The 24,502-nt window shown below is 37.5% G+C and overlaps 1 protein-coding gene across 4 annotated transcripts in view; it reads right to left on the bottom strand.

Annotated features, from left to right (window-relative positions):
• The window catches only part of PHYHIPL (phytanoyl-CoA 2-hydroxylase interacting protein like), a 66,415-nt gene extending 49,009 nt beyond the window's left edge, over positions 1-17,406 (bottom strand). The window contains exons 1-2 of one of the 4 annotated variants that reach the window (XM_070488095.1): positions 17,015-17,406; positions 10,244-10,364 (exon numbers count right to left, since the gene is read on the bottom strand). Coding sequence is in view for 1 of the 4 variants with exons in the window: in XM_014833393.3 (XP_014688879.1) it covers positions 17,015-17,120 (106 nt within the window). In the remaining 3 variants the exon portion in view is untranslated. Of the gene's footprint in view, positions 1-10,243; positions 10,365-11,810; positions 12,059-17,014 lie in introns of those variants that run through there. The other 3 variants (XM_070488100.1, XM_044755252.2, XM_014833393.3) reach the window with 3 other exon arrangements.
• Between the last annotated feature and the right edge of the window lie 7,096 nt (positions 17,407-24,502).

The raw sequence follows: 24,502 nt of genomic DNA, 5'->3' as shown, positions 1-24,502 counted from the left end.
GGATTGCCTTAGCAATTCGGGGTCTTTGGTTGCCCCAAATGAATTTTAGGATTCTTTGTTCTATTTCTGTGAAGAATGTCACTGGGAATCTGATTGGGATTGCAATGAATCTGTAGATTGCTTTGGGTAGTATGGACATTTTAACTATGTTTATTCTTCCAATCCATATGCATGGAATCTCTTTCCATCTCTTTATGTCATCAATTTCTTTCAGTAATGTCTTATAGTTTTCATTATTATCAGTCCTTCACCTCCTTGGTTAAATTTATTCCTGGTTACTTTATTCTTTTAGTTGCGATTGCAAACGAAATTGTATTCTTGAGCTCTCTTTCTGTAAGTTCGTTATTGGAGTATAGAAAAGCAACTGATTTTTGTAAGTTGATTTTGTACCCTGCAACTTTACTGTAGTTGTCGATTATTTCTATCAATTTTCCGATGGATTCTTTGGGGTTTTCTGTATATAAGATCATGTTGTCTGCAAACGCTGAGAGTTTCACTTCTTCGCTCCCTATTTGGATTCCTTTTATTCCTTTCTCTTGCCTAATTGCTCTGACCGAAACCTCCAGTGCTATGGTGGATAAGAGTGGTGATAGTGGGCATCCTTGTCTTGTTCCTGTTCTCAGGGGGATGGTGTTCAGTTTTTGCCCACTGAGTATGATGTTGGCTGTGGGTTTATCATATATGGCCCTTACTATGTTGAGGTAAGTTCCTTCTATCCCCATTTTGTTAAAGAGTTTTTATCATAAATGGCTGTTGGATCTTGTCAAATGCTTTCTGTGCATCTATTGAGAAGATCATGTGGTTTTTATTCCTCAATTTGTTGATGTGGTGTATCATGTTGATTGATTTGGAGATGTTGAACCATCCCTGTGTCCCTGGTCTGAATCCCACTTGATCATGATGTATGATCCTTTTGATGTTTTGCTGAATTCGGGTTGCCAAAATTTTGTTAAGTATTTTTGCATCTATGTTCATCAGCGATATTGGCCTGTAGTTTCCCTTGGCCTGTTGTCCTTGTCAGGCTTTGGTATCAGAGTGATACTGGCCTCATAGAATGTGTTAGGAAGTGTTCCATCTTCCCTAATTTTGTGGAATAGCTTGAGAGGAATATGTATTAAATCCTCTCTGAAAGTTTGGTAGAATTCCCCAGGGAAGCTGTTTGGTCCTGGCGTTTTATTCTTTGGGATGCTTTTGATTACTGTTTCAATCTCTTTCCTTGTCATTGGTCTATTCAGATTGTCTGTTTCTTCTTGATTCAGCTTTGGGAAGTTGTAAGGGTCTAAGAATTTATCTATTTCCTCTAGATTATCCATTCTGTTGGCATATAATTTTTCATAGTATTCTCTTATAATCCATTGTATTTCTGTGGTGTCTGTTGTTATTTCTCCTCTTTCATTTCTGATTTTGTTTATCTGAGCTTTCTTTTTTTTTTTTTTTTTGAGGAAGATTAGCCCTGAGCTAACATCTGCTGCCAATCCTCCTCTTTTTGCTGAGAAAGACTGGCCCTGAGCTAACATCCGTGCCCATCTTCCTCTACTTCATTATTGGGACGCCTACCACAGCCTGGCTTGTCAAGTGGTGCCATGTCTGCACCTGGGATCCAAACTGGCGAATCCCGGGCCACCAAAGCAGAACATGTGCACTTAACCGCTGTGCCAGTGGGCCAGGCCCTCTCTTTTTTCTTTGTAAGTCTGGCTAGGGGTTTGTCAATTTTATTTATCTTCTCAAAGAACCAGCTCTTTGTTTCTTTGATCCTTTTTACTGCCTTTTTTGTTTCAACAGCATTTATTTCTGCTCTGATTTTTATTATTTCTTTCCTTCTGCTGACTTTGGGCTTTGTTTATTCTTCTTTTTGTTATTCAGTCAGGTGTAATTTGAGATTGCTTATTTGGGGTTTTTCTTGTTTGCTATGTATTGTGATGAATTTCCCTTTTAATATGGGTTTTGCTGTGTCCCATGTGAGTTGGTATGGTATGTTATCATTTTCATTTGTCTCCAGATATTTTTTTATTTCTCCTTTAATTTCTTCAATGATCCATTGCTTGTTCAATAGCATATAATTTAGTCTCCACATCTTTGTCCCTTTCTCAGCTTTTTTCTTATAATCAATTTCTAGCTTTATAGCATTATGATATGATAGGAAAAGATGCTTGTTATTATTTCAATTTTTAAAAATTTATTGAGGCTTGCCTTGTTTCCCAACATATGGGCTATCCTTGAGAATGTTCCATGCGCACTTGAGAAGAATGTGTATTCTGCTGTTTTTGGATGGAGTGTCCTATATATGTCTATTAAGTCCAACTGCTTTAGCTTTTCATTTAATTCCACTGGTTCCTTGTTGATTTTCTGTCTGGATGATCCATCCATTGATGTGAGTGGAGTGTTGATGTCCCCTACTATTATTGTGTTATTTTTAATATCTTCTTTTAGGTTTGTTAATAGTTGCTTTATGAACTTTGGTGCTCCTCTGTTGGGTGCATAGGTATTTATAAGTGTTATTTCTTCTTGAAGGAGTGTCCCTTTGATCGTTATATACTGCCTCTCTTTGTCTCTCTTTACCTGTCTTATCTTGAAGTCTACTGTATCTGATATAGGTATTGTGACACCTGCTTTCTTTTGTTTGCCATTAGCTTGGAGTATCGTCTTCTACCCCTTCACTCCGAGCCTGTGTTTGTCATTGAAGCTGAGATCTGTTTCCTGGAGGAACATATTGTTAGGTCTTGTTCTTTAATCCATCTTGCCACTCTGTTTCTTTTTATTGGAGAATTCAATACATTTACATTTAGGGTAATTATTGATGTATGAGGGCGTAATGCTGCCATTTTCTCACTCATTTTCTGGTTTTCCTGCATTTCCCTTGTTTCTTGTCTTGTGTGTTTTGGTCTACCCATTCAATTATGTAGTTTTTTATGATGTGTTTCTTTGTTTTCTCCTTATTTATTATTTGTGTCTCTGTTCTACTTGTTTGTTTAGTGGTTACCTTGAGTTTGTATTCAGAATCTTGTGTATAAGATAGCCCATTTTCTGGTGGCCTCTCATTTCCTTAGTCTAAACTAAGTCCCTTTCCTCCTCCCCTCCTAAGTTGTTTTTCTCATATCTTATTCCATCTTGTTTTGTGAGTCTGTGGTTAAAATGACAGGATTATCTGTGTTTTTGATGTTTTTCTTCCCCTTAGCCTAATGCTATAGTTGGGTATTTGCTATCCTATTCTGATTCTGTCTACCTATTTATCTCCTTACTCTGTGTTTTGTGACCCCTTTCCCCCTCTTGTCCTTTTTTCAGGTATGAGGGCCTTCTTGAGGATTTCTTTTGTGTGGGGGTGTCTCATAGCTACGAAGTCCCTTATCTTTAGTTTGTCTGGGAAAGTTTTAATTTCTCCCTCATATCTGAAGGATATTTTTCCTGGATAGAGTATTCTTGGCTGAAGAATTCTGTCTTTTAAATATTTGAATATATCATTCCATTCTCTCATAGCTTGTGAGGTTTCTGCAGAGAAATCCGCTGAAAGCCTGACAGGGGTTCCCTTGTAGGTTATTTTCTTGTGCCTTGCTGCCCTTAGTATTCTTTCTTTGTCCTTCATTTTTGCCAGTTTTACTACTATATGCCTTGCAGTAGGTCTTTTTATATTGAGAAATCTAGGAGATATGGAAGCCTCTTCTACACAGATTTTCCTCTCTTTCCCTAGGTTTGGGAAGTTTTCTGCTATTATTTCTTTGAACATGCTTTCTGCTCCATTCTTCTTCTCTTCTCCTTCTTGAATACCCATAATTCTTATGTTGCATTTCCTCATTGAGTCAGATATTTCTCAGAGACTTTCTTCATTTCTTTTTAGTCTTAGTTCTATCTCTTCATCTGTCTGGAGTATTTCAACATGTCTATCTTTGATTATGCTGACATACTCCTCTGTGATGTCCACTCGAGCATTCAGGGAATCCATATTTTGTTTTATCTCTTCCATTGTGTCTTTCATCTCTAATATTTCTGATCGATTCTTCTCTATAGTTTCAATCTCTTTTGTAAAGTAGCTCCTGACTCGCTGAATTCTTTCTCTATATTCTCTTTTATCTCATTGAGTTTTTTGATGATAGCTATTTTGAATTCACTGTCATTTAGATTACATATTTCTGTGTCCTCAGGAATGAATTCTGGGTGCTTGTCATTTTCTCTCTGGTCTGGAGATTTGATGTAGTGTCTGATATTGTTAGAGGAGGGGGTCAGGTCTTTCACATTCTGATATTATTTGGTTGCAGTTACCACCTTTCGCCACTGGGTGGAGGTCAAGAGCCAAATATTCTGAGCCCTCTGCTTTCAGCTTTAATCCTAGAGGCTGGAGCCACGCTGAGCAGGTCGCGGGTGGGGCGATTTCTCCTGCACGCTCTCTGGGCTTTCTCATTCTTGCTGTCTGGTCTCCTGGGGTGTTGGCTTGATGAGGTCACTCCCCCCCCCACCCCCACCCCGTGAAAGCTTTTGCCCCGTTAGAGCAAAAGGGCTTCCCTCTAGGCTGCAAGGGCCCCAGGGAGTCCTTGTTCACGCGAACTAGTGTTCCCTCCCGCTTCTCATTTCCTCATGGATCCTCCTGTGGTTGCAATCTCAGTCTTTAGGGGAAGGAGCAAAGTTCTCTTGCACCCCATTCCAGCTCCTCTGAAGGGGGCTCCAGCCTCTCTGTCCTCCATTGTGTGGCTGTGTGTCTCTCTGACGTTTTTGTGCTGTGTTAGGATGTCCTCTGTTGGAGTATGAAGGCCCCTTTTCATTGTATGTTGGACGTGAGAGAGTCCTGGGCAAGTTCACTCTGCCATGATGCTGATGTCACCCAGAAAAGATTTAATAGTTGGTTGTCAAGGCTACTGCTTCACTTCCCTCCAACCAACGACTACTTTATTTATTGGTGTTTCCCAATCTAGCAAATTTAGCTATCACCAACTTCTTTTTCATATCTCACACTTCTACTTTAATCATGAAGTCAACAGATTTTTACTTCATAAATGTTCAATTCCACTCCTAATTTTTTATCTACCTTGTCATAACAGTCCTATTATCTCTAATTGCCTTATAAGTGGTTAAACTCCTGAGCTCATTGTCCCAGTTCATTCCACAAATGGATGCTGGGGTACTATTTCTTAAAACCAAATATGTAATATCTCTTCCTTACCTAAGAACTTCTTTGGTCATGCTACCTAGAGCAGTGGTTGTCCAAGTGTGGTCTCTGTATCACCAACATCAGCATCACCTGGAAATTTGTTAGAAATGCAAATTCTTGGGCTCTGACCCAGATCTAATGAATCAGAAACTCTAAAGGTAGGGTCCAGCAATGTGTGTTTCAACAAGCCCTCCAGGTGATAAATTTTGAGAGCCAATGATTTAAATTGGTTCTGACTAACAATTTAATTTTTTTAATACAGAGATCTAATGATCCCTTAATAGGGGTTCAGCAAACATTATCATTTAACTTCCCTTCTAATTATTTTTAAACTATTTTTAAAACTGTAATACAAATAGCATACATTAAATTGTGCTATAAGTATTATGTGGTTTTGTATAAACATCAAAATAAAACTTAGCCTGCTACCTCAGTGCACAAAATGGCACAATGTATAAAAAAGTTATGGTTCTGTTCACGTTTCATGTTTGTTTGTTTTTTAACTCAAGTCAGTAAGTATTTGTAAAATTTTACAAACACATATTATGTACTTGCATGCAGTGTTCAATTAGTTACAGACAAGGCTCAGGTGCATTTGTTTGGGCCTCAGCTCATCAGAACAAATTAAAGAGAAGGGCTTACTATGAGTTTTGTGTACTTCTCTAATTATATTTGTGATGAAGTTATTCTAAGTTTGGTATAGAGTTATACTTTTTTTAGTATAGGTAATGAAACAATTACCTATAAAACTAGAAATGGATCCCTATTTAAAAGCAGGAATGTTAAATGGATGTTAACATGGATGTATTGACACTGATTTGGCTCAAGATATCTCAAAGTCTTACTATTAATTAGTACCAGTTGATTTTTCAGCTAATATTGACCACACTGGCAACTATATTCAAAATGAAATAAATGTGCTAGCAGCTTTCATTAAAGGTAAATACAATGCTAAATTTCAATGACAGTCATCTGTCAGTAGAATTTACATTGCAGTGATAAAAACTGAAGTTCACTGGGTTTCGTACAATACGATTTTGCAAATAATGATATGGTCCCTAACAAATTCCATAATTTTGGAAAAAAAAAAAAACTGTGCCTGAAGTTAGCATAAATCTGGCAATTAGAAAGTGCTCAGAACAAAGTCACCATGTCACCAAGAACAAAAGCATACACAACTGGAAAAACAGTTTATTAAATCCTGCATTTTTGACATTGCAATAAATATGTTAAATTAGTAAACTGTTAACAAAAAATTGAAACAAAGCATTGGTACATATCTGAAAATGCAGAGAATACAAAACTATTCACCACATATACTTGATTAATTCAAATGTTTGCATTATGTAAAATCTTTCCAATTTAACTGGATGAGAATATGAATGTAGCAGATCTCTCCATTTACTTTTGCAGAAGTTTTTCAAACAGGTAAATCCAAGGATGGTAAAACAACATACAATGGAAAAGAAAATTTTAATGTCTAAATCAGTTTTTAATATACAACTAAACTGTCAGAAATGTTCGGACAAATATATTAAGGGAAATAGACAAAATTAAAAAATCTCAGGAGTGGTAGCTCCCATAAAGGCTGTTGACAGCTTTCATTGAATAGTAATTGTTTACTAAAAAGGATTGGATATTAAGATATTTCAAAATAGTTTTGGATAATCACATGTAGACTATTGATTAAATTGAAGGGTTTTTTTTTTTCTAAGCTAACTGTAATGTTATGGATAGAAAATTTCAAAATTGATTTTTCATACCAAACTTAGGTAGGTGTCCTGAAGCAAGAAATAAATATTTCAAAAGAAAAAAGAAATACTTTATAAATTAAAAACCCTTTTGATGAACATCTTTCAAATATAAATAAGGGGCAAAACTAATTTGATTATCCAGCTCTTTAATAAGCTGAAGAAATTCAATCTGACAAAATAGTCATGATGTTACCAAGCTTATAAATGCAGATAAATTGTCAGTAATGAAATTGACCCTTAGAGTTAAGATTTATCAGGCAAGTAAAATAAATTCAAGTGTTCTGAAATTTTAACAAAGGTTTGAGCGTACTTTTTAATGTTATCAATGAATATCTCATGATATTACAAGATACATTATTTTCACACAGAACAAGGAAAAAATGAACTGACTGATGAATCAGTTCTACCACCTCACTCCAAAAGGAACACTTACTCTTCGACTCAACTTTGGAAAAAGAAAATCTTACCATTTCTCTTTAAGTCTGGATCAATTTATTTGAAGAGTTTCCTGAGAAGGCAAAATGAGTTTAAAAACTACCATGCGCCACTAATTATCTGTATGAACCGGAATTTCCTAGGCACAATGCAATAAAAATAAAATACAGAAAAAAAGTGGATTTGAGTCTCTCTATATAAAACAGCAACTGTCAAGCATAACTGCTAAATTTTTTTTTTTAAAAAAGATTTTATTATTTCCTTTTTCTCCCCAAAGCCCCCCGGTACATAGTTGTATATTCTTCGTTGTGGATTCTTCTAGTTGTGGTATGTGGGACGCTGCCTCAGCGTGACCTGATGAGCAGTGCCATGTCCGCGCCCAGGATTCGAACCAACGAAACACTGGGCCGCCAGCAGCGTAGCCTGCGAACTTAACCACTCGGCCACGGGGCCAGCCCCCATAACTGCTAATTTTAACTTCTCATTATACCCTTTGATTGACTTTATTTAAAAAACACTACAGGGGCTGGCCCCGTGGCTGAGTGGTTAAGTTCGCGGCGCTCTGCTGCAGGCTGCCCAGTGTTTCCTTGGTTCGAATCCTGAGGGCGGACATGGCACTGTTCATCAAACCACGCTGAGGCGGCGTCCCACATGCCACAACTACAAGGACCCACAACGAAGAATATACAACTGTGTACTGGGGGGCTTTGGGGAGAAAAAGTAAAAAATAAAATCTTAAAAAAAAAAAACTCTACAAGTTTAAAATTACAGGATAAATGTACACTAATAAAATGCTACTTTTATTTTTTAGAGTTCTGCAAAATGCTGGTGTGTTTTTTTTTTAGAGTCTCTACAAATTAGAAAGTTTGTAATCTACTAACAAGATTTCAGAATAAATAAATCCAACTCCTAATCATGGCATAATCTAGGTAGCCCTAGCTTTCAGCTTCTTTTTGCACAAAGATCACTTCTTATCTTCAGCAATACCAAATGCTATATATTCCTAGAACATACATGATTTTATGCCTTTATATATGTCCTTAGCTCTGCCGGAAACGCCCTTATCTCACTTCTCCTGGTAAATTTTTATTTTACTTTTAATACCCAGAAAAAAATGTTGCTTCCCTCTGTGAAGCCATCTGAGAGACTCAAGACAAAATTAACCACTTTCTTTTCTATACTCTATTATAGTACTTATCACAAATTATATTTATCTATTTAAATATATTGTCTACCTAAATGCCAGCGAATCCTTTAAATGTAGGATCCAAGTTATATTCATTCTTGGATTCTTTTTTTTTCCTATTCTTCTAAAGTTGGCATACATGTACAAATAAATAGTAAAAATACCAGCAAGTAAAAGAACAAAAAGAAACAAAGTGAGAATATTAACTAGTTAAGTTTAGTACCTAAAAATTAATCATTGAATAAGAATAGAATGAAACTGTCCTCTAGTTAGTATACTCAAGTGTGGCCTGCAAACTATTTACTAATCTGTGATGAGATAAATATAAAAATTAGAATTAAGCTTTTAGAAACTTCATAGGAATTTTACTGATTTTTATTTCTGTTGAATCTTTCTGGATCTTTTAAATTTCATTTTTCTAATAATTCATTTTTATTACTTTTTTTGTAAAGTATCAGTCAGTGATAAATTACATATTGCAAAAAACATACAGATAGATTGAGAAACAGTACATTAGGCTATGGAAGATAGAAGATGAGCAAGACTTTAACTCTTCTTCAATGAGAATTTGTTTTAAAGGAAGAATACGTTATATATACAAATTCCTGTAATATTTACTGATATAACTGTCCATATTTCTCAAAGTTCACATCATCATCTTGGACACTTTAAAACATTATCTATTAATAGAAGTGTAAGCATACCTGGAAATACTCATGCACAACTAGCATTTCTTTCTAAAGTTATTTATCTGAAGACTAGATTTCAAGCTAAAATTAGGACTTCTTTGTCTCACTGCCCATCAGACACAATGGCACAGACAGCTACCCAGCTTTGACTGACTCCACACAGAGCTGGCCTATTGCCTGGTAAGGTTTTTCAGCTTTCTCCAGCTCTCTGCCTGACCCACATAATATCAAAACTCTGGTAATATATAAAAACAAAATGATGATACAATTTTTTTCAGAAACTCTTCTTCAATATTTTTATTCCTATCAAGAGAGATTAATTTATTTTCTCAATCTGTACATAAGGAGTTAGCAAACTTTTTCCATAAAGGACCAGATAATAAGTATTTTAAGGTTTGTGGGCTATGTGGTCTGCTGTCATGGCTACTCAACTCTGCCACTGTAGCAAGAAAGTAACCACAGACTATGTATAAACTAATGGGCATGGCCATGTTCCAATAAAATTTTACTTACAAAACCTGGCAGCAGATTTTCGGATTTGGCCCAAGGACTGTAACTTGCTGATCCCTATTCTACATCATAGATTTAACGCTAAAATGAAATCATTAAGAACCTATCACATAGTAGATGCTCAAAAACTGTCATTCTTGTTTCCATTTATTATCAGCTTTTAAAATTTTAAAGACTGAGAGATTCACCAACACGTAGACTTACAGAAGATGAGACACTATTTTTCAAGAAAATCAAAGTAACTATGTAATGTATTGAAAATTTTTTTGTGCCTTGTCTTTAATGGCATATATTTAGGGAAGCTATAAGCCTTTCATACTATTTTTAGATAGCAACACTCCCACAGGCTATAGAAAACAAAAGACAGATTTATTTACACTAGTTGCCACAACCACTACAACAAATAGTATATATGCAAAAATCCCCAAAGAGCGGCCCCTTTAAAATGAACCACCAACTTGACCCAAATAGTCATATTATCACAAACAAAACTAACTATAATTCAGAGTATGATGCTTTTTGTTCAACTCACATCTATTCAGCAGCTTCAAAATGCAGAGCTGTTGTTTGCATTTTTAACAAACCTGGAACGTAGATTTATTTCCTCTTTGGGGTTCAAAGTCGGCCTTCCCCAGCATGTGATCACTCCTTTCCTTCAAGGGGTGAGACACAAAGCTCATGTGAGGTCACTCTAAAACTGAAGTCAAATCCTAACCTTCCCTTTTTTCACCTAAGTTCTAGTCTCCATACATAGTTCTATGAACAATTCTTTCCTCATTCTAGAACTCTTTTCCCCAGAACACAGGAGGAATTGCTAAATATAAGTTTATATAAGTTCTTCTTTTCTTTTTTTTTTTGTGAGGAAGATTGGTCCTGAGCTAGCATCTGTTGCCAATCCTCCTCTTTTTGCTGAGGAAGACTGGCCCTGAGTTAACATCTGTGCCCATCTTCCCCTAATTTGTATGTGGGATGCTGCCACACCGTGGCTTGATGAGCAGTGCCTCAGCCAGTGCTTGGGAATTTGAAACTGCAAACTCCAGGCCACCAAAGTGAAGCACGTGAACTTAACCACTATGCCACCAGGCCGGCCCTTATAAGTTTTAATATAAGTTTCCAAGAGAGTCTCTTATTGTTAGATTCCAAATGTCTTAACACAAACGTTCTTTTCACTTTATACTAAATCTCTCTGAAAAGTCTCCTGAACTCCAAAACTACCTTTATTCAGATGATTCAAAAATCTCTATTTTACAATCCCATATAAAGTAATCAAGTGGTTAGTTTTTATCTAGTAATGACTCTCAAAATATCATCACTGGACTATGAGTAGCCTTTGGAGAATGGGAATCAAGGAAAAAAAAAGAGTCTAAAAAGAATGTAAGTAGGTTCTCTTGTGAGGATCCATGTTGAAAAACTAGTAAGAAGGGAGTATATATATGATATTGTTCTGGGAACACGATTTCTGTGAGAGAGGGAAGTGCCCCGGAAAGGGTTTAGGCCATATTTGGATGTCTAATGAGACCTAAAATGTGAGATGTAAAAGACTGTCATCATGATGTCTAAGTATTATTTCCTTTCTCCTTTTTTTTCTTTCCTGTCAATGAGTCTTATGATTTCCCACAATTAAACTCCTAAAGTTACTCCTGATCATTTTCCATTTTATTTGAAAATTCAATTAATCACAAATTCTTGGTAATTATTCTTGGATTTCTTTTGCCACTCACTATCCTTCCATAGAGAGAACATGCTGATGCTGCTATCTAGTTCTCCTACTAAGACTCAACTCTTCCATACACTTCTGCTAGAAGTCTTTCCCAAATACTGATTTTACTTCTCAAATGTATGTGTATAAAATATAGCCTGCTTAATAAGACAGTCTACTGTCTAGTAAAAATAAAATATTTTATATTAAACAGTTAAAGAATGAGGCAAATGCTTTGGAGTACTAAAAACAAAATCTAAATAATTAATAAACAATCAAAAGATTCTTACAGAGAAATTTAACAGAAATTGAAAACAAACCCAAGAAAGAGGCAAAGCTTAAATTATTCATCAACTAAGGGCAGAGAAGGAAAATCAGAAACTAGAAAGATTATACTTACTGCAGTAACTGATGCAGCTGCTGTTATTACCAAAGCCCAGGATAAAACATAAAAGTAATCAGGAAACTATACACACATAACTTAAAGGAAAAATCAAGACTGGGCCTAAATGCCGGGGCAATATCAGTAGTGATAAGCCAAGTGACTTGAAAGTTGTCTAGATAGGGTTCTATAGAGGGAATTTCTGACTGGCTTACCTAGGCAACAAAGCAAGTTGCCCGTGTTACTACTTATGACACATCAGTCATTCTACCACTGGAGGGAGTCTGGTCACATATCCTTTGATGTGACTTACTCTAATAACTTCCTAGTCTTCTCTGGGAATGAAGTAGACTTCCTACCAAGAATATGAATTGGTTTAACATGATCTGATGGTTTTCAAGATTTTTGTTTGTTTCCTTTGGCTTAATTTTGTTTTTGTTTTGTTTCATACTAATAAAAGTTTACAGCATCTCTATAGTCATATTTGGGTCAAAGAAATTAATTGAGAGGTCACATATGCTAGTATGGATCTATCCTTAGAAAAAAGATCATAAAGAAAAAAATGTTAAATCAAGAAGAGAGAAGGGCTCTGATGTAAATACCTACCCAAAGCAGGTATCAAGGTCATAAGGAACATGAAATGCAGCAAATAGTAGGTTTGAAGCAGAAGCTAAAAAGAGCTTTTAGGATTAAGGCTGACAAGGATACTACTGATTCAGAAAAACACAAGCAATGAATAGAGCACTGTAACTGTGATTTTAAAATTTACTGTTCTTTTAAAATTCAGTTCTTTTAAATTTAGTTTCTACTGACTACTCATGATGCTGAAGTGACAAAAGATGGATTTGCTAAGCAAAAAAACAACTGAAATGAAAAACAGCAAAGATCTAAACATTGGTCAAAAAAAAGTTCAACTCAAGAAGGTATGTGGAGAATAATATTCCATTTACAATAATAATTATTATTCTGTACTTTTTGTCAAGAATTGTGAGAAATGCTATATAAGTAATACTTCATTTAATTATTTTCACAATCCTACAGGATTGATATTATTGTACCCATTTTACATGAGAAAGCTTGATACTAAGAAAAGTTAAGTAATTTGCCTAAGGTAACAACATAATCTATCAAGTCAATATTGTGTCAGAGGTCTGTCTGATTCTAAAATGGTATTACCAATATGCTATATGCATGTCAGTGAGACTGAACAATAACTACCTTACATTATTGTACTATTAAAGGTAATAGTTAGGGGTACTCCTCCTAGATGTCTGTTTCAGAAAATATCTTTAAGGATTATCTAATACAGCACTGTGTTACTAAGCATTTCTGTGTTACTTTATGTTTCCAAAGTTAAAATTTGTTTAATTCATATGTCAATAAGCATAAAGAAGGAAGTCTCAACTTATTTATAATTTAAATAGATATGATAAAGTCTGAATTTGAAGCAATTTATCTTTTTAAATGTGTAAAAAAGAGAAAACCTTTTTTCTTTTCCTCCACAAAACCATTGTTAGAGACAAAAAGAGGGAAATCTGTTAGCTTCTGTCTGTGCAATTTCTTTAAAATGCGTTCCCTTGCTGATTAGCATCATAAACTCCATAAACTGTATCTAGGCAGTCATAAAATGCCCTAATCATGGAAATAATACTTGTCAAAACTTGGAAGCGCTGGAAGTGGATTTAAGTGCTCTACAACAAATTAATATTGTATTTCCTTCCTCACTATTACAACAAGAGGGCAGGGAACTTGGATGCAGGTTAAGCAACACATAGATAAGGCCTTCCTTTTCAGCAAGAAAAGAAACCTTCAATATATTTATACGCAAGATAAAAAAGATGAAAAGAAGTAGAAGTAATATAGAATTCCATGTGTGGGGTTGGGGGTCATTTTGTCTCCTCACAGATCAGTTAGGGTCTGAAGTACATATGTGAAGAAACAAACTGGAAATGGGTTCCCATATTATTAATGATTCCAGAGGAGAAATTTTTATCCTTCAACTTTTTTGAAAAGCTACAATTAAAGTACATCATATATGCAACTTGAGAATACTTCAGCACAGCAGAGATGAAGGAACAGAAACACTCTTCTACTTGCAGTAGAGATTATAGAAACTATTAGATCTACAGCATATCTTCAGAGGCTTCCTAACAGAAGTCTATCCAGAATCCTCATTTTGAACGACAAGTAACATCTAGGCAGGGACCATGTACTAGGAACCAAAGCACACATGCCTAGGATAAAAGCACACATGAGATAATGTGTGTGTGTACCTCTTGCTTATTTAAAAGGTCCAATTATATGACCATTGGACTCTGTTCCATATTCGTCAGGGATTATCAAATACTTTGAGAAACTACAAAAAAAAAGAAACACTGTGAATTGTTGCTAATAAAGGAAACAGATTAATTTACAAGAATATAGGCAAGCAACAGACAGAAAAAAAAACATAAAAGAGGAGAGCCAAGGAAACAAGACATACAGTTACTTGCATCAACAGCTACAGCTTTTAGTTGATGCAATCTGTAAAACACTATAAAACTAAAAACATCTATAAGTGGAGAGAGTAAAAGGAAATGTATATTTAACAATCATATTACAGTTTCTCTTATTATATTTTATTCCACTTCCAAGGAATTAATGTTGGTCTCATTTTTTTCCCAACACCTGATTAATAGTGGAGTAAAATAAAGTGAGAAAAGTAACGAGCAAACAAGACAAATGTAGTTCTATGATCATAAAATTATGAAAACATAGCACTTATTATGTACTTAAGCACATAACAGATCTTCTGCCACATCCTAATCTTTCTATGTTATATATTTACAGAAGCAAAGTAATGAGATCCAAGAGGAAGTGAAAGGAAGAAAGCAAAGGGAGCAAATAGCATCTAACTGAAAATTTCTCAGTATAAAATTATGATAAATAAGGTCTAGTTGAGAAACTAAACGTAACATTTTGAAATTGTTCTGTAAAAACAACTATATTACCTCTTCTAAATTATTCCTGTGAAACCAACTTAACATTTTTGGAATTGACACGTAGAGTCACAAAATAAAGAGTTAAGCATTTAACAACTTCTCTACACAAGCTATTTCCAAATTTTTACACATCTTTTAAGAGTTAGCTCTTTGTATTTGTTGGTATAAGCTATTTTATAAACCGAAACCCTATTTAATCAATTTATGTTGAATCAACTAAAAGTCTGCAAGTAAGTAGTAATTTTCATAGATACTGCCAGCACACCCCCTCAAATTAAATGTTACATAATTTGCTCCTTTTGAAGGATTCATAATGTGAACTGAAACCACTAAAAAATATTACCAAAATAAAATAGCATACTCTAGGAGAAGAGAACATAGTAAATGAAGCATTAATTTTTGTGCTCTACATTAACTCTGTAAACTTCATAGAAAAGAAAAAGACCCTTCATTTTCCCTAATATTTTTGAAACATGTGGCAAATGAATTTTAAGTATTAAGAATATTGGGTTCTGAGGAGCAACCATGAATTGCCTATTTCCAATAATTACAGTAATGAGCTTTTGATAAAACACTGAAGTAAATAAAAATGAAATCTACTTGTATTAGATTCTGGGTTTTCTGTCAAACCGATCTAGGAAAATCAAAATATTTACAACAGTCACATTTAAAAAAGTCATTTCACGAAAGTATAAACTAAAACCCACAAGACTTCCTATGAGGTATATTAAAAATAATCTTTATAGTCTAACAATGAAAGCTTATATACGGAATACCAAAATGATGAATGTTTTTAGATATCATAAATATGTGCGCCTATTACTATGGTGAACACAATTGTCTACGGATAAAGGAAATACAAGCAGAGTTTATTTTATTTTGCACGAGTATTTATTTATCCATACTACACCTGTTTCAGAAATTATTTAAAGTGGCTTTGGCTTCAAAGAGCAATTCTTCTATGTTCTAAATTTATTAATAAATAGAAATTCAGTGTTCGGTTGATCTAAACCGTACTGTACAGCAACGCCTAACCAAGTTATTACCATTTACATGACTTTGGAAACAAGACCTCTGCTCTCTATTTGGATTACATACTGATAAATTTTACGACCTTATTGTGAGTATATTAGTATCTCCACGTAACCTTGGCTAAGAAATGTTTTTAAATCATCGTCTTCATATCCAGTTAAACATTAATTTCATTTATAACCAAAAGTGTTCAGGGTCATCTTGACAACATGTAAATCGTTTTTCCTGTCAGACGTCCAATTTCACAAATATTTGGCCAATCAATTACTGATCAGATGACTGCTTTACAAATGAAGTTTTATCCCACATCACTGAAATGGCACTGACTCTCCAACTACTCCAACTAACACAGAAGCTCTTTAACTACCCATATTGCACACAGTCCTAGCTTCTCTCTTTAACGCTCAGACCTGGGTTCAATCAATCTCCTTCTTTAGGAGACTGCCAACTTTAACAATAGAATAAGCCATATAATATCAAGACACAAGGGTGAGTACTCGCCACATATTCTGAATCACAGCGGATATATTAGACCACTTCCTCTACAGATTTTTGACAGTTTCTGAATCACAGCCCCAAACCACGGAGCGTGCGGCTGTCCTTGGTGCTGAAATGCACTCTTTTTTTTTTTTTTTTTTTTCTGCCCCTTCACCGAAAAAACTGTCATCCCAATACCATTTTGAGAGGATCAAAAGACTTCCAAATTTGGGCGATCTGAAGACGGGAGGTTGAGAAAGGAACTGATAAGTTTCTGGGCAGAGAATGCTAAGTAGTGTGTGTGCGCGCGTGTGTGTCGGGGGCGGGGGTAGAAACATCCAGAGGGCATTTCCCCCTCGGTACCGGGAGACCCAGAAAAATCAGGACTGCGGCAAAGATCGGAAACGCCTGGTCCGGGGCAGGAGCCGCAGGCGGGAACGGCGCCCTCGCCGGGCAGGTCGGGCCCGGGCCAGACGGGCGAGGACTGCGGGGGGCACCGCGGCCGCGGACGACGGCGACTCTCCGCGCCAACGCGAGAGCCCCGGGGTCCTTTTGTTTCTGGGGTCTGGGGGAGGGAAGGTGGGCGGAGGGGAGCCCCCACCTGCATTTATTTGCACAGAGGGGACAACAAAAGACCCGGCCGCCCGGGCGGGCAGGGTCAGCGGAGCCGGAGCGGCCGCGGCGCCTGGGCGCGGGCTCGGCCCCTCTCCTCACGGTCCCGGCCGCTCTTACCGTCCCGGTCGCACAGCTGAATGGCCTCCAGGCTGAGGTTTTTGATCACCTCCTCACAGGGGCTGGTGGGGCTGTTGAGGGCACGATCCAGGCGCGGCACCTCCATTTTTCCAAGCCCCTTCTTAATCCCGCCTGCTTCGTATCCAGACTCTCTCGGAGGACTGGGTTGGGGAGAAGGGCGGGAAAGGGAAGGGGTGTGGCGGAGGTGGGGAGGAAGCCTGGGACGCGGCGCCGAGGCTGAGACTGAGCCGCCGGGCTAGAGAGCCGCGGCCGACGCGACGGCCGTGGCAGGAGCTCCGCGGCGCGTGCGGCTCTGAGATACTGAGAGGAACCTGGCGCGAGGGCGGGGGGCGCGCGCTCCCGGCGGGGAGGGGACGCGGCGCGCGGGGAACGAAAGGGAGAAGGCGCGGCGCGCGCACGCGCGCGAGAGGACGCGCCCACCTGCCGGCGCGCGGCGCTGCCCATCCCCCGCCGTTCTGCGCGCACGCGCCCCCGGCTGCCCTCGCGCCGCCGTGCCTGCACCCCCCCTGCGTGTGGCGTCGGACGGCAGAACGCGCTGGAAGGGCGGGCGGCTGGGGTGCTGCGCGCTCGCCTTGCCCTCTTTTCTGGTGAGGGCGATTTGGCGCTTGTTCCTTCTCGCAGTGTCAGTCGGGGCCCAGGTTGGCACTGCGGCGTCTGCACCGGGAGGTGAGAGTGAGCAGGTTGGTTGTTTATCAGAGATTGGAAAAATAAGGGTCTAGACCCTTTGTATGGGGTTTTGGAGCCGGCGGGCTCCCTTCGACCCCGCAAGGTCCCGGGCTCCTCGCCGCCCACACCCTGCTTGCTCCGCCCGACGTTCCTCCGCTGTGTGAGAAATAAGCGGATTAACTGGGGAGTGGCGGGGTCTAGTGACAGAATTTAGCCTTCCCGAAGGAGGAGCAAACATGGGAATTCAGAACTGCAAGAAAGGTGAGGGAATGAGACGCCAGCCAGCCTGCTGGAAAGGCAGCAGATGTGCTTCGGGGCGACAGCCACTAATCTCTCCGCCTTCGCAGCCTAGCGTCATTCATTCATTCATTCATTTAACTAAGTATTAAGTGCCTACTCTGTGCCAGGCTTTGTTCTGGGCGCCAGTGAAGGGGAAAAACAGTACGTGCCCTCATGGATGTGGAAGGAACTTTTTCCACAATGGAAAATGTGCTTTCTCAAGTTTCTCCAAACTTGTCTGCCCATTGTTGATAAGATTCTGCAATGCACTTAGTGGAGGTGAAGATGTTTTTAAAATAAAATATGGGTCACAGCCTGTTGACCTCTGATGCCATTTGCTTCTTTGGAATAGTTTTTAGTTTTGTTGCTGTCTCAGGATCAAAAATAGTGTCCCTCTCCCCTTTTCAATGTATATGCTTGTTCAAAATTAAAATTTCTTTTTATTGATTTTCCAATTTCAAATATGTGTTAACCAATAAAGTAACGATTTTCGTATAGGTTGCTATATGCTACCCTTTCTAATGGCATCCATTTAGCCATAGCATGACTAAATCTGGTTAATCGAAGCCTCATAAAACAGAAGGACCAGCTTAAGGTAAACTAAGCCCATGAGAAAACTTGGCACAACTGCAAATTGATAAAAATCTGTAGAAGATAATTGGGTATCTTAAAGTGAAACGTCCTTATTAAGAACTTTGGTATTAATGAAGATGGATCTACTTCTTGTAGTTTGAGAGAATTCTTGTTCCAAGGTAGACGTGTCCCTAAGGAGAGGATAAATTATTACTTGTCAAGAAATGTTACAAGATGGCACTTATTGGTGAATTTCCTGTGTTCTAAAGCCTGGCTCTGGAGGACTAGAAATTAATATTGTCAGCCCAACCACAGTGGGTTCATCTTTCAGAGTAGTACCAAATTTACAAATCTCAAAAGGAACTGTGTAAACTAGATTACCAATTTGTTAATTTACACGTGAGAAATATAACGCATGCATATAATTAAAACTATAGCTCAAACAAATATTTATTAAGCACCTGCTATGTGCAAGGACAATATGCTAGATGTTGGAAATTTTGACTTTAAATCTATCAGGAAAAACAGATATTGAGAAAGTAAAATTATGGTGAGTCTTATGAAAGAGGAAGTATGGGAGCTTGTGGAAGTGCATGCAGGGGTCTTAACCTAGTCAAGTTAGTTAGGAAAGCCTCTAAAAGGATTTTATTTAAAAGGAATGGGAAATTATTGAAAGGCTTTAAATGGGAAATTAGCATGATCAGCTTTGTGGCCCAGAATATTTATGTAATGGAAAAAGGGGTTAACGTTTTGAGAAATATTAATGTGACTTTCTAGATATATATTCAATCCAAGGCATCTTTCTGCTGAGGATTTAATTATTACATAAAAAATACAAAAGAAAGTGTTAATATTTGACTTTTGACGTTCAATATAGGATTTTTTTTAGCAAGTTATTAGGCTTCAAATCAAGGCATTGTTAAGAGATAAAATATAAATTTGTTTATGGTTTAACATATCAAGGCTAGGCCTAGTGGTCCAAATGATAGAGTTTCTCCCATTTTGAAGACAAGATATCCCAGTCCACCATAAAGGCTTAGGCCGGAGATTGCTATAAAAATGATGGTTCTGAAGTAGGTAAAGTGGAAGAAAATCCTATTTTCTTTGGCTCAGAGAATTCTGGAAAAGAGGTAGAAGTTCTAGAGGAAGGCAACCAGCAACATTTTTACTCCCTCTCACCTTGAGGATGCAGGGTGAGGGGCTGTGGCTAGAAATATCCAGATAGGTATGTGAAAACTCCAGGACAGATAAATTTCTGCCCCAATCTAAGATCTTTGGGAGAATATCATCACCTGGCCAGGCTGAGGGGGTGCCACACTCAGGTAACTTTGAACAGGGCATCATAGTTAGGCAGAGGGAGGGCAGGAGTTTACTTTTCAACTGCTGGAAGTTCCTCTGTACTCAGAAGGTAGCTGAACTGAGAGCTAGCAGACCTGCCGTGAAGCCTGATGTTAAAAGAGCAAAAGCTGCAGGGTGGACTTTCTAGACTAGGGATGTCAGAAGTACCAAAAAGATGAAACCTGTCAGTTAGAGACAGCTACCAGGCCCCAAACACACAGAGAATGCACACACCATGAGTTTCTCTAGCCACAAACTTCAGGTGAAAGATCAGAAACAACTAGGCATACAAGGGATGTCACTGCAGAGAGCGGAGGAGGCAAAAGACATTATTCAAATCCAGTGACCCTTTGTCTCAGTGCCTCAAGGTAAAGGAAGCTCCTCTCTCCTAATATTCCCAAATACCATCTAAAATAGGTTGTAGGGGAAAAGGTAGAAGTCTGAAAGACTGAGGATCTTACCTTAAAAAGCTGAACTTTACCTAACAGAACTGATTAAAATACTGGTTGGACCCAGGTTCCTGAATTATACTAAAGACATATTATTCCTCTTCCCCTGTTTATCATTGAATGAGGTCTGGTGAAGATGACCAAATCAGTTTTAGATAAAAACAAAATTCTGCCTTTTCTTTTCATACCTAAGTCGCAGTGTGAATAATTGCAATCCCCATACACTTACATCATTTAATTGTTAGCTGTTCCGGTCCAAATCCTACCAATCATTCAAGCTCCAACTCAAATGGTACATTCTTTATAAAGATTATTCCCTCTGCCAAAAATCTTTTTGTTTCATTTCCATGGGGCTGTTATAGACATAATCACACTATGATTTATAAGTTATTAGTATACATGAAGAATCAGACTCAAATTTGGAAAGGACCTTAAATATATCCTAATTCAATCCCTTATCCAATATTGAAGCCCTTGACAAAAAGTTATTTATCTTTTAATAAATAGTAAGTTAAAATCCTCGTGAAGCAATCCAAAGTCTTACTCATTCTGAGTCTAAACATGACAACTATAAGGTCAATACAAAGACCTTAATTTTCCCCTCTGTTGGTCATACACAATAACGATAATCCTTCTTCCCTCTGCTGCCCACATATATTCTGTTCTCTGGCTAAAGCTTCCTAGTTCTTTCAAACATTTCTGATATCATCTTGCTTTGAGTCCCTCTATCACTTGACCCTCTCCTCTGGATATCTCTTAATTTTTCTGAGTCCTTAGGTAAGTACACCAAGTGTGGAAATATAATAAGAATATGAAGGAAAACACAGTAGTCTATCACCATCTTTGCTGTATATGCCAGACACGTTGTAACACAGCCCGGGAGCACGTTAGCTTTTCTGACAGTGATATCACTCTGTTCACACATCCTGAGCTTGCAATCACATAAAACCTATATGTCTTCCCTGAACATTTCTTATTTCACCTGTGATGTTGTAAATTTTAAGCACACATTATAGTATTTGCACAGAGAAAATACTCAGTACAATTTGCTGAATTATTTGATTGAACTTCAGTGCTTTGAATGTGTTTAATTATATTGCTGCAACTAGCCTAGAATTTTATCAAACCCGAAGAAAAAGTAGGTTACAAAGTCCTTTAGGTAAGCTTGTAAGTACAGAGGTCATTCTTATTTGACCCACAGCCGTAGGCACAACCCAGTTTTTTGTGGCTAGGCAGAAGGCAAAGAGTAAGAACCAAAACCATAGACAGAAGCAAACTCCAAAAAATACATAGCAAGTGAAGAAATATGTGGTTTTTTCCCTCTCATAACATGACCATAACTTTTCCTAAGCCCTTATTATAAATGGTAGAGCAAAAGAAAACTCATGATTGACAAAGTCGAAAGCTACTCAAGTATTCTAAATTCTTTATCCCAACTCAAGTTGAGTAGTGTCTGGACTTGTGAAGATCAAATGAGATAATACATATGAAAGTGTTGTGTGAACTGTAAGGCACCTCCCAAAATTAGGATATTGTTATTATGGGAACTAAGAATGCATTTAAGAAAAGATACCTGGTTAATTTTACAGTACAAATTTATGGAAATATTTTAATAGCTATTTTAACACATTAAAAACTTCCATATTTAGAATATCTTTATGGTTTAGTATGTTGGGGCCCTTAAACATTATGTCAGAATATGTTTGCTTTTGGTTTTATTTCAATGGTAGATTTTTGCCGAGCCGATAAGCAAATACTCAATACTGAATCTCTCCCCAATATTTGGTTTCTACACTCTTTTTTTTTTTTTGGAGGAAGATTAGCCCTGAGCTAACTACTGCCAGTCCTCCTCTTTTTTGCTGAGGGAGCCTGGCCCTGAGCTCCCATCCATGCCCATCTTCCTCTACTTTATATGTGGGTTGCCTACCACAGCACGGCGTGCCAAGCAGTGCCATGTCTGCACCCGAGATTCGAACCGGTGAACCCCGGGCCACCGAGAAGCGGAACGTGCGAACTTAACCACTGCACCACCGGGCTGGCCCCTGGTTTCTACACTCTTAATTCAGTGTCACCAAACACTGATGGGAGAAGGTGGGGAGAACTATGATGACTTGGTCCATTACAAATTGATGCTGTCAAAATTCAGCTTTCTTAACAATTCAATGGCTATTGCTGACCTTTTCTCTTTGAAACCCCCAGTTCCACTCTCACTTTCAAAAGATGATCTCTCCTTTTCTTTCCAGGAAAAAAAATGAAGCTAGAGTGAAGTTTCTCATTTATTTTTATATTTAGCTCAGTAGGTCCTGATAAAACTTGCTGCTTTTCCTTCTTTCATTCGTGCTCCCCATTCAGTGCCTGTGTACTGCAGAGTGGAGTTAGCTTCCTATTTTTACCTCTCCAGCTGCTTTGGTCTTTTTCTTTCCTCTGACTCTCTTTTCTGTCTTTAAACATTGCCGAATCTCCTTGATTTTAAACATTATCTTACTTGAATCAAACAGTTACTATCCAATTTCTTAGTATCCTAAGGTATGTAAGGAGCCCATTATAAATTGTGAAGTGCTGTAAAAGTGTTATTCATTACCTCCATTTCCTTTTAATCCTCATACAACTTATCACCCGTCTCCACCACTCTGATTCTTACCCTTCAAATGTCATCTTTGGATTTGGTGTGATTTTTCACATCACCAAATATAAAGCCCTTTTTATCATCTGCATCTTCTTTGATATTTTGGCAGCTTATTTCTGCTCAACTTCTGTAGCATTGAACTCTACTGGATCTCTTCCTACATGTGTGCTTAATGTTTATCAACTCTAGCTTCTAGGCTCCCCTCTTGAGTGTAGGTGTTCTTTAAAGTTCAGTCTCTGACATTATGTTCTTCCCTGTTTAAAACCATTTCCTCTGAGAATGCATGCATTCCCTTGAATTTTAATGTCTTCTTAATGTTTAAATTCTCACCTTTATTGTCAGATCCCTATCTCAAGTCCCCAACCATAAATGAAAGCCATTGTCCTATTTCTAACTAATGAACATTTTTATTTACAGTCACATAACTGTTTCTAATTAATCGATTTATCCCCCAAACTGATTCTCTTTTCTGATTTCCCCCAATATAGTCACTGGTAGCAGTATCCTTTTAGGTACACCCAGTATCACGCAACTTTCTGATTTTCTCTTTTCATCTTTAAATCCAGCCATTCTCAAAATAATTAAAATTTTGCAATATTTCTTGGATTTGTGATTTTCTCCTGAATTATAAATACTACTACCATATTTAGGTTCTTATTTTGACCAGATTATTGAAATTATCATGTGCATAGTCTTCCTACCTCCCTTCTTTAAAGTATGTTGCTTCTAAAATCAACCCGCTAAAACACTTTGTTAATTAGAATTTGCTCGATAAATTATGATGGCTGCCTATTTTTGTTCTGTAGTTAATGGTGAGCTGCTAAAGTTTTTAGGCAGGTATATGACAATTGCAGACCGGTGTTGTCAGATTAATCTGCCCATCTTTCATAGGATGAACGGAATGGAGAAAGACAGGAGTTTAGGGGATTATTATAGTCCAGGCAAGAAATTATAAGGTATGAGTGACGAAGACAATAGAATTGGGAATGGAAACGAATCAATGTATTTTAGAGAGTGATATTATACTATTGTGTTTCTGAGATTATGAAAAAATCACAAAAATGGGAGGTCCTTCAATATTTTGATATTTTAAAAGATTAAATTATTCACTCATAATACTGATGTTATATACTATAAATATCAATACTGTAGTATAGCATTATATGGAGCAAGAAAAATGTATTGGACACACTTTTTCCATGTTTAAAGCCCAATAGTTATTTTCCAGTGATATACAAGTAGATTAACCTTAAGAACTAAAGCAACATCTAGTCTTTATTCTATACTTGTGAATAAACAAAGCTCAACTAAAAATGCCTCTCAGAGTGCGTGTCTTGGAATACCCCCCTCTGCTGTCACTCGTCAAAATTTAAAAGCAGTTGGTGTTACAGGCAGGGAAGAAATTTTGGGAGGGATGGAGAAGAAAGAACTTCTGTATAGACTGAACCACTTTGATTGAGAGACTTTCTCTTCTCCTCTGGTTCTTCCCCGTCTATTCCGTGTGTATGACAGTAGAGTATTTTCAGAATATTTTCA

This window comes from Equus asinus, chromosome 2 (genome assembly GCF_041296235.1).
Source record: "Equus asinus isolate D_3611 breed Donkey chromosome 2, EquAss-T2T_v2, whole genome shotgun sequence".
NCBI lineage: Eukaryota > Metazoa > Chordata > Mammalia > Perissodactyla > Equidae > Equus > Equus asinus.
Note: the sequence above shows the minus strand (reverse complement) of the source record. Positions and strands in the feature narration are given on the sequence as shown.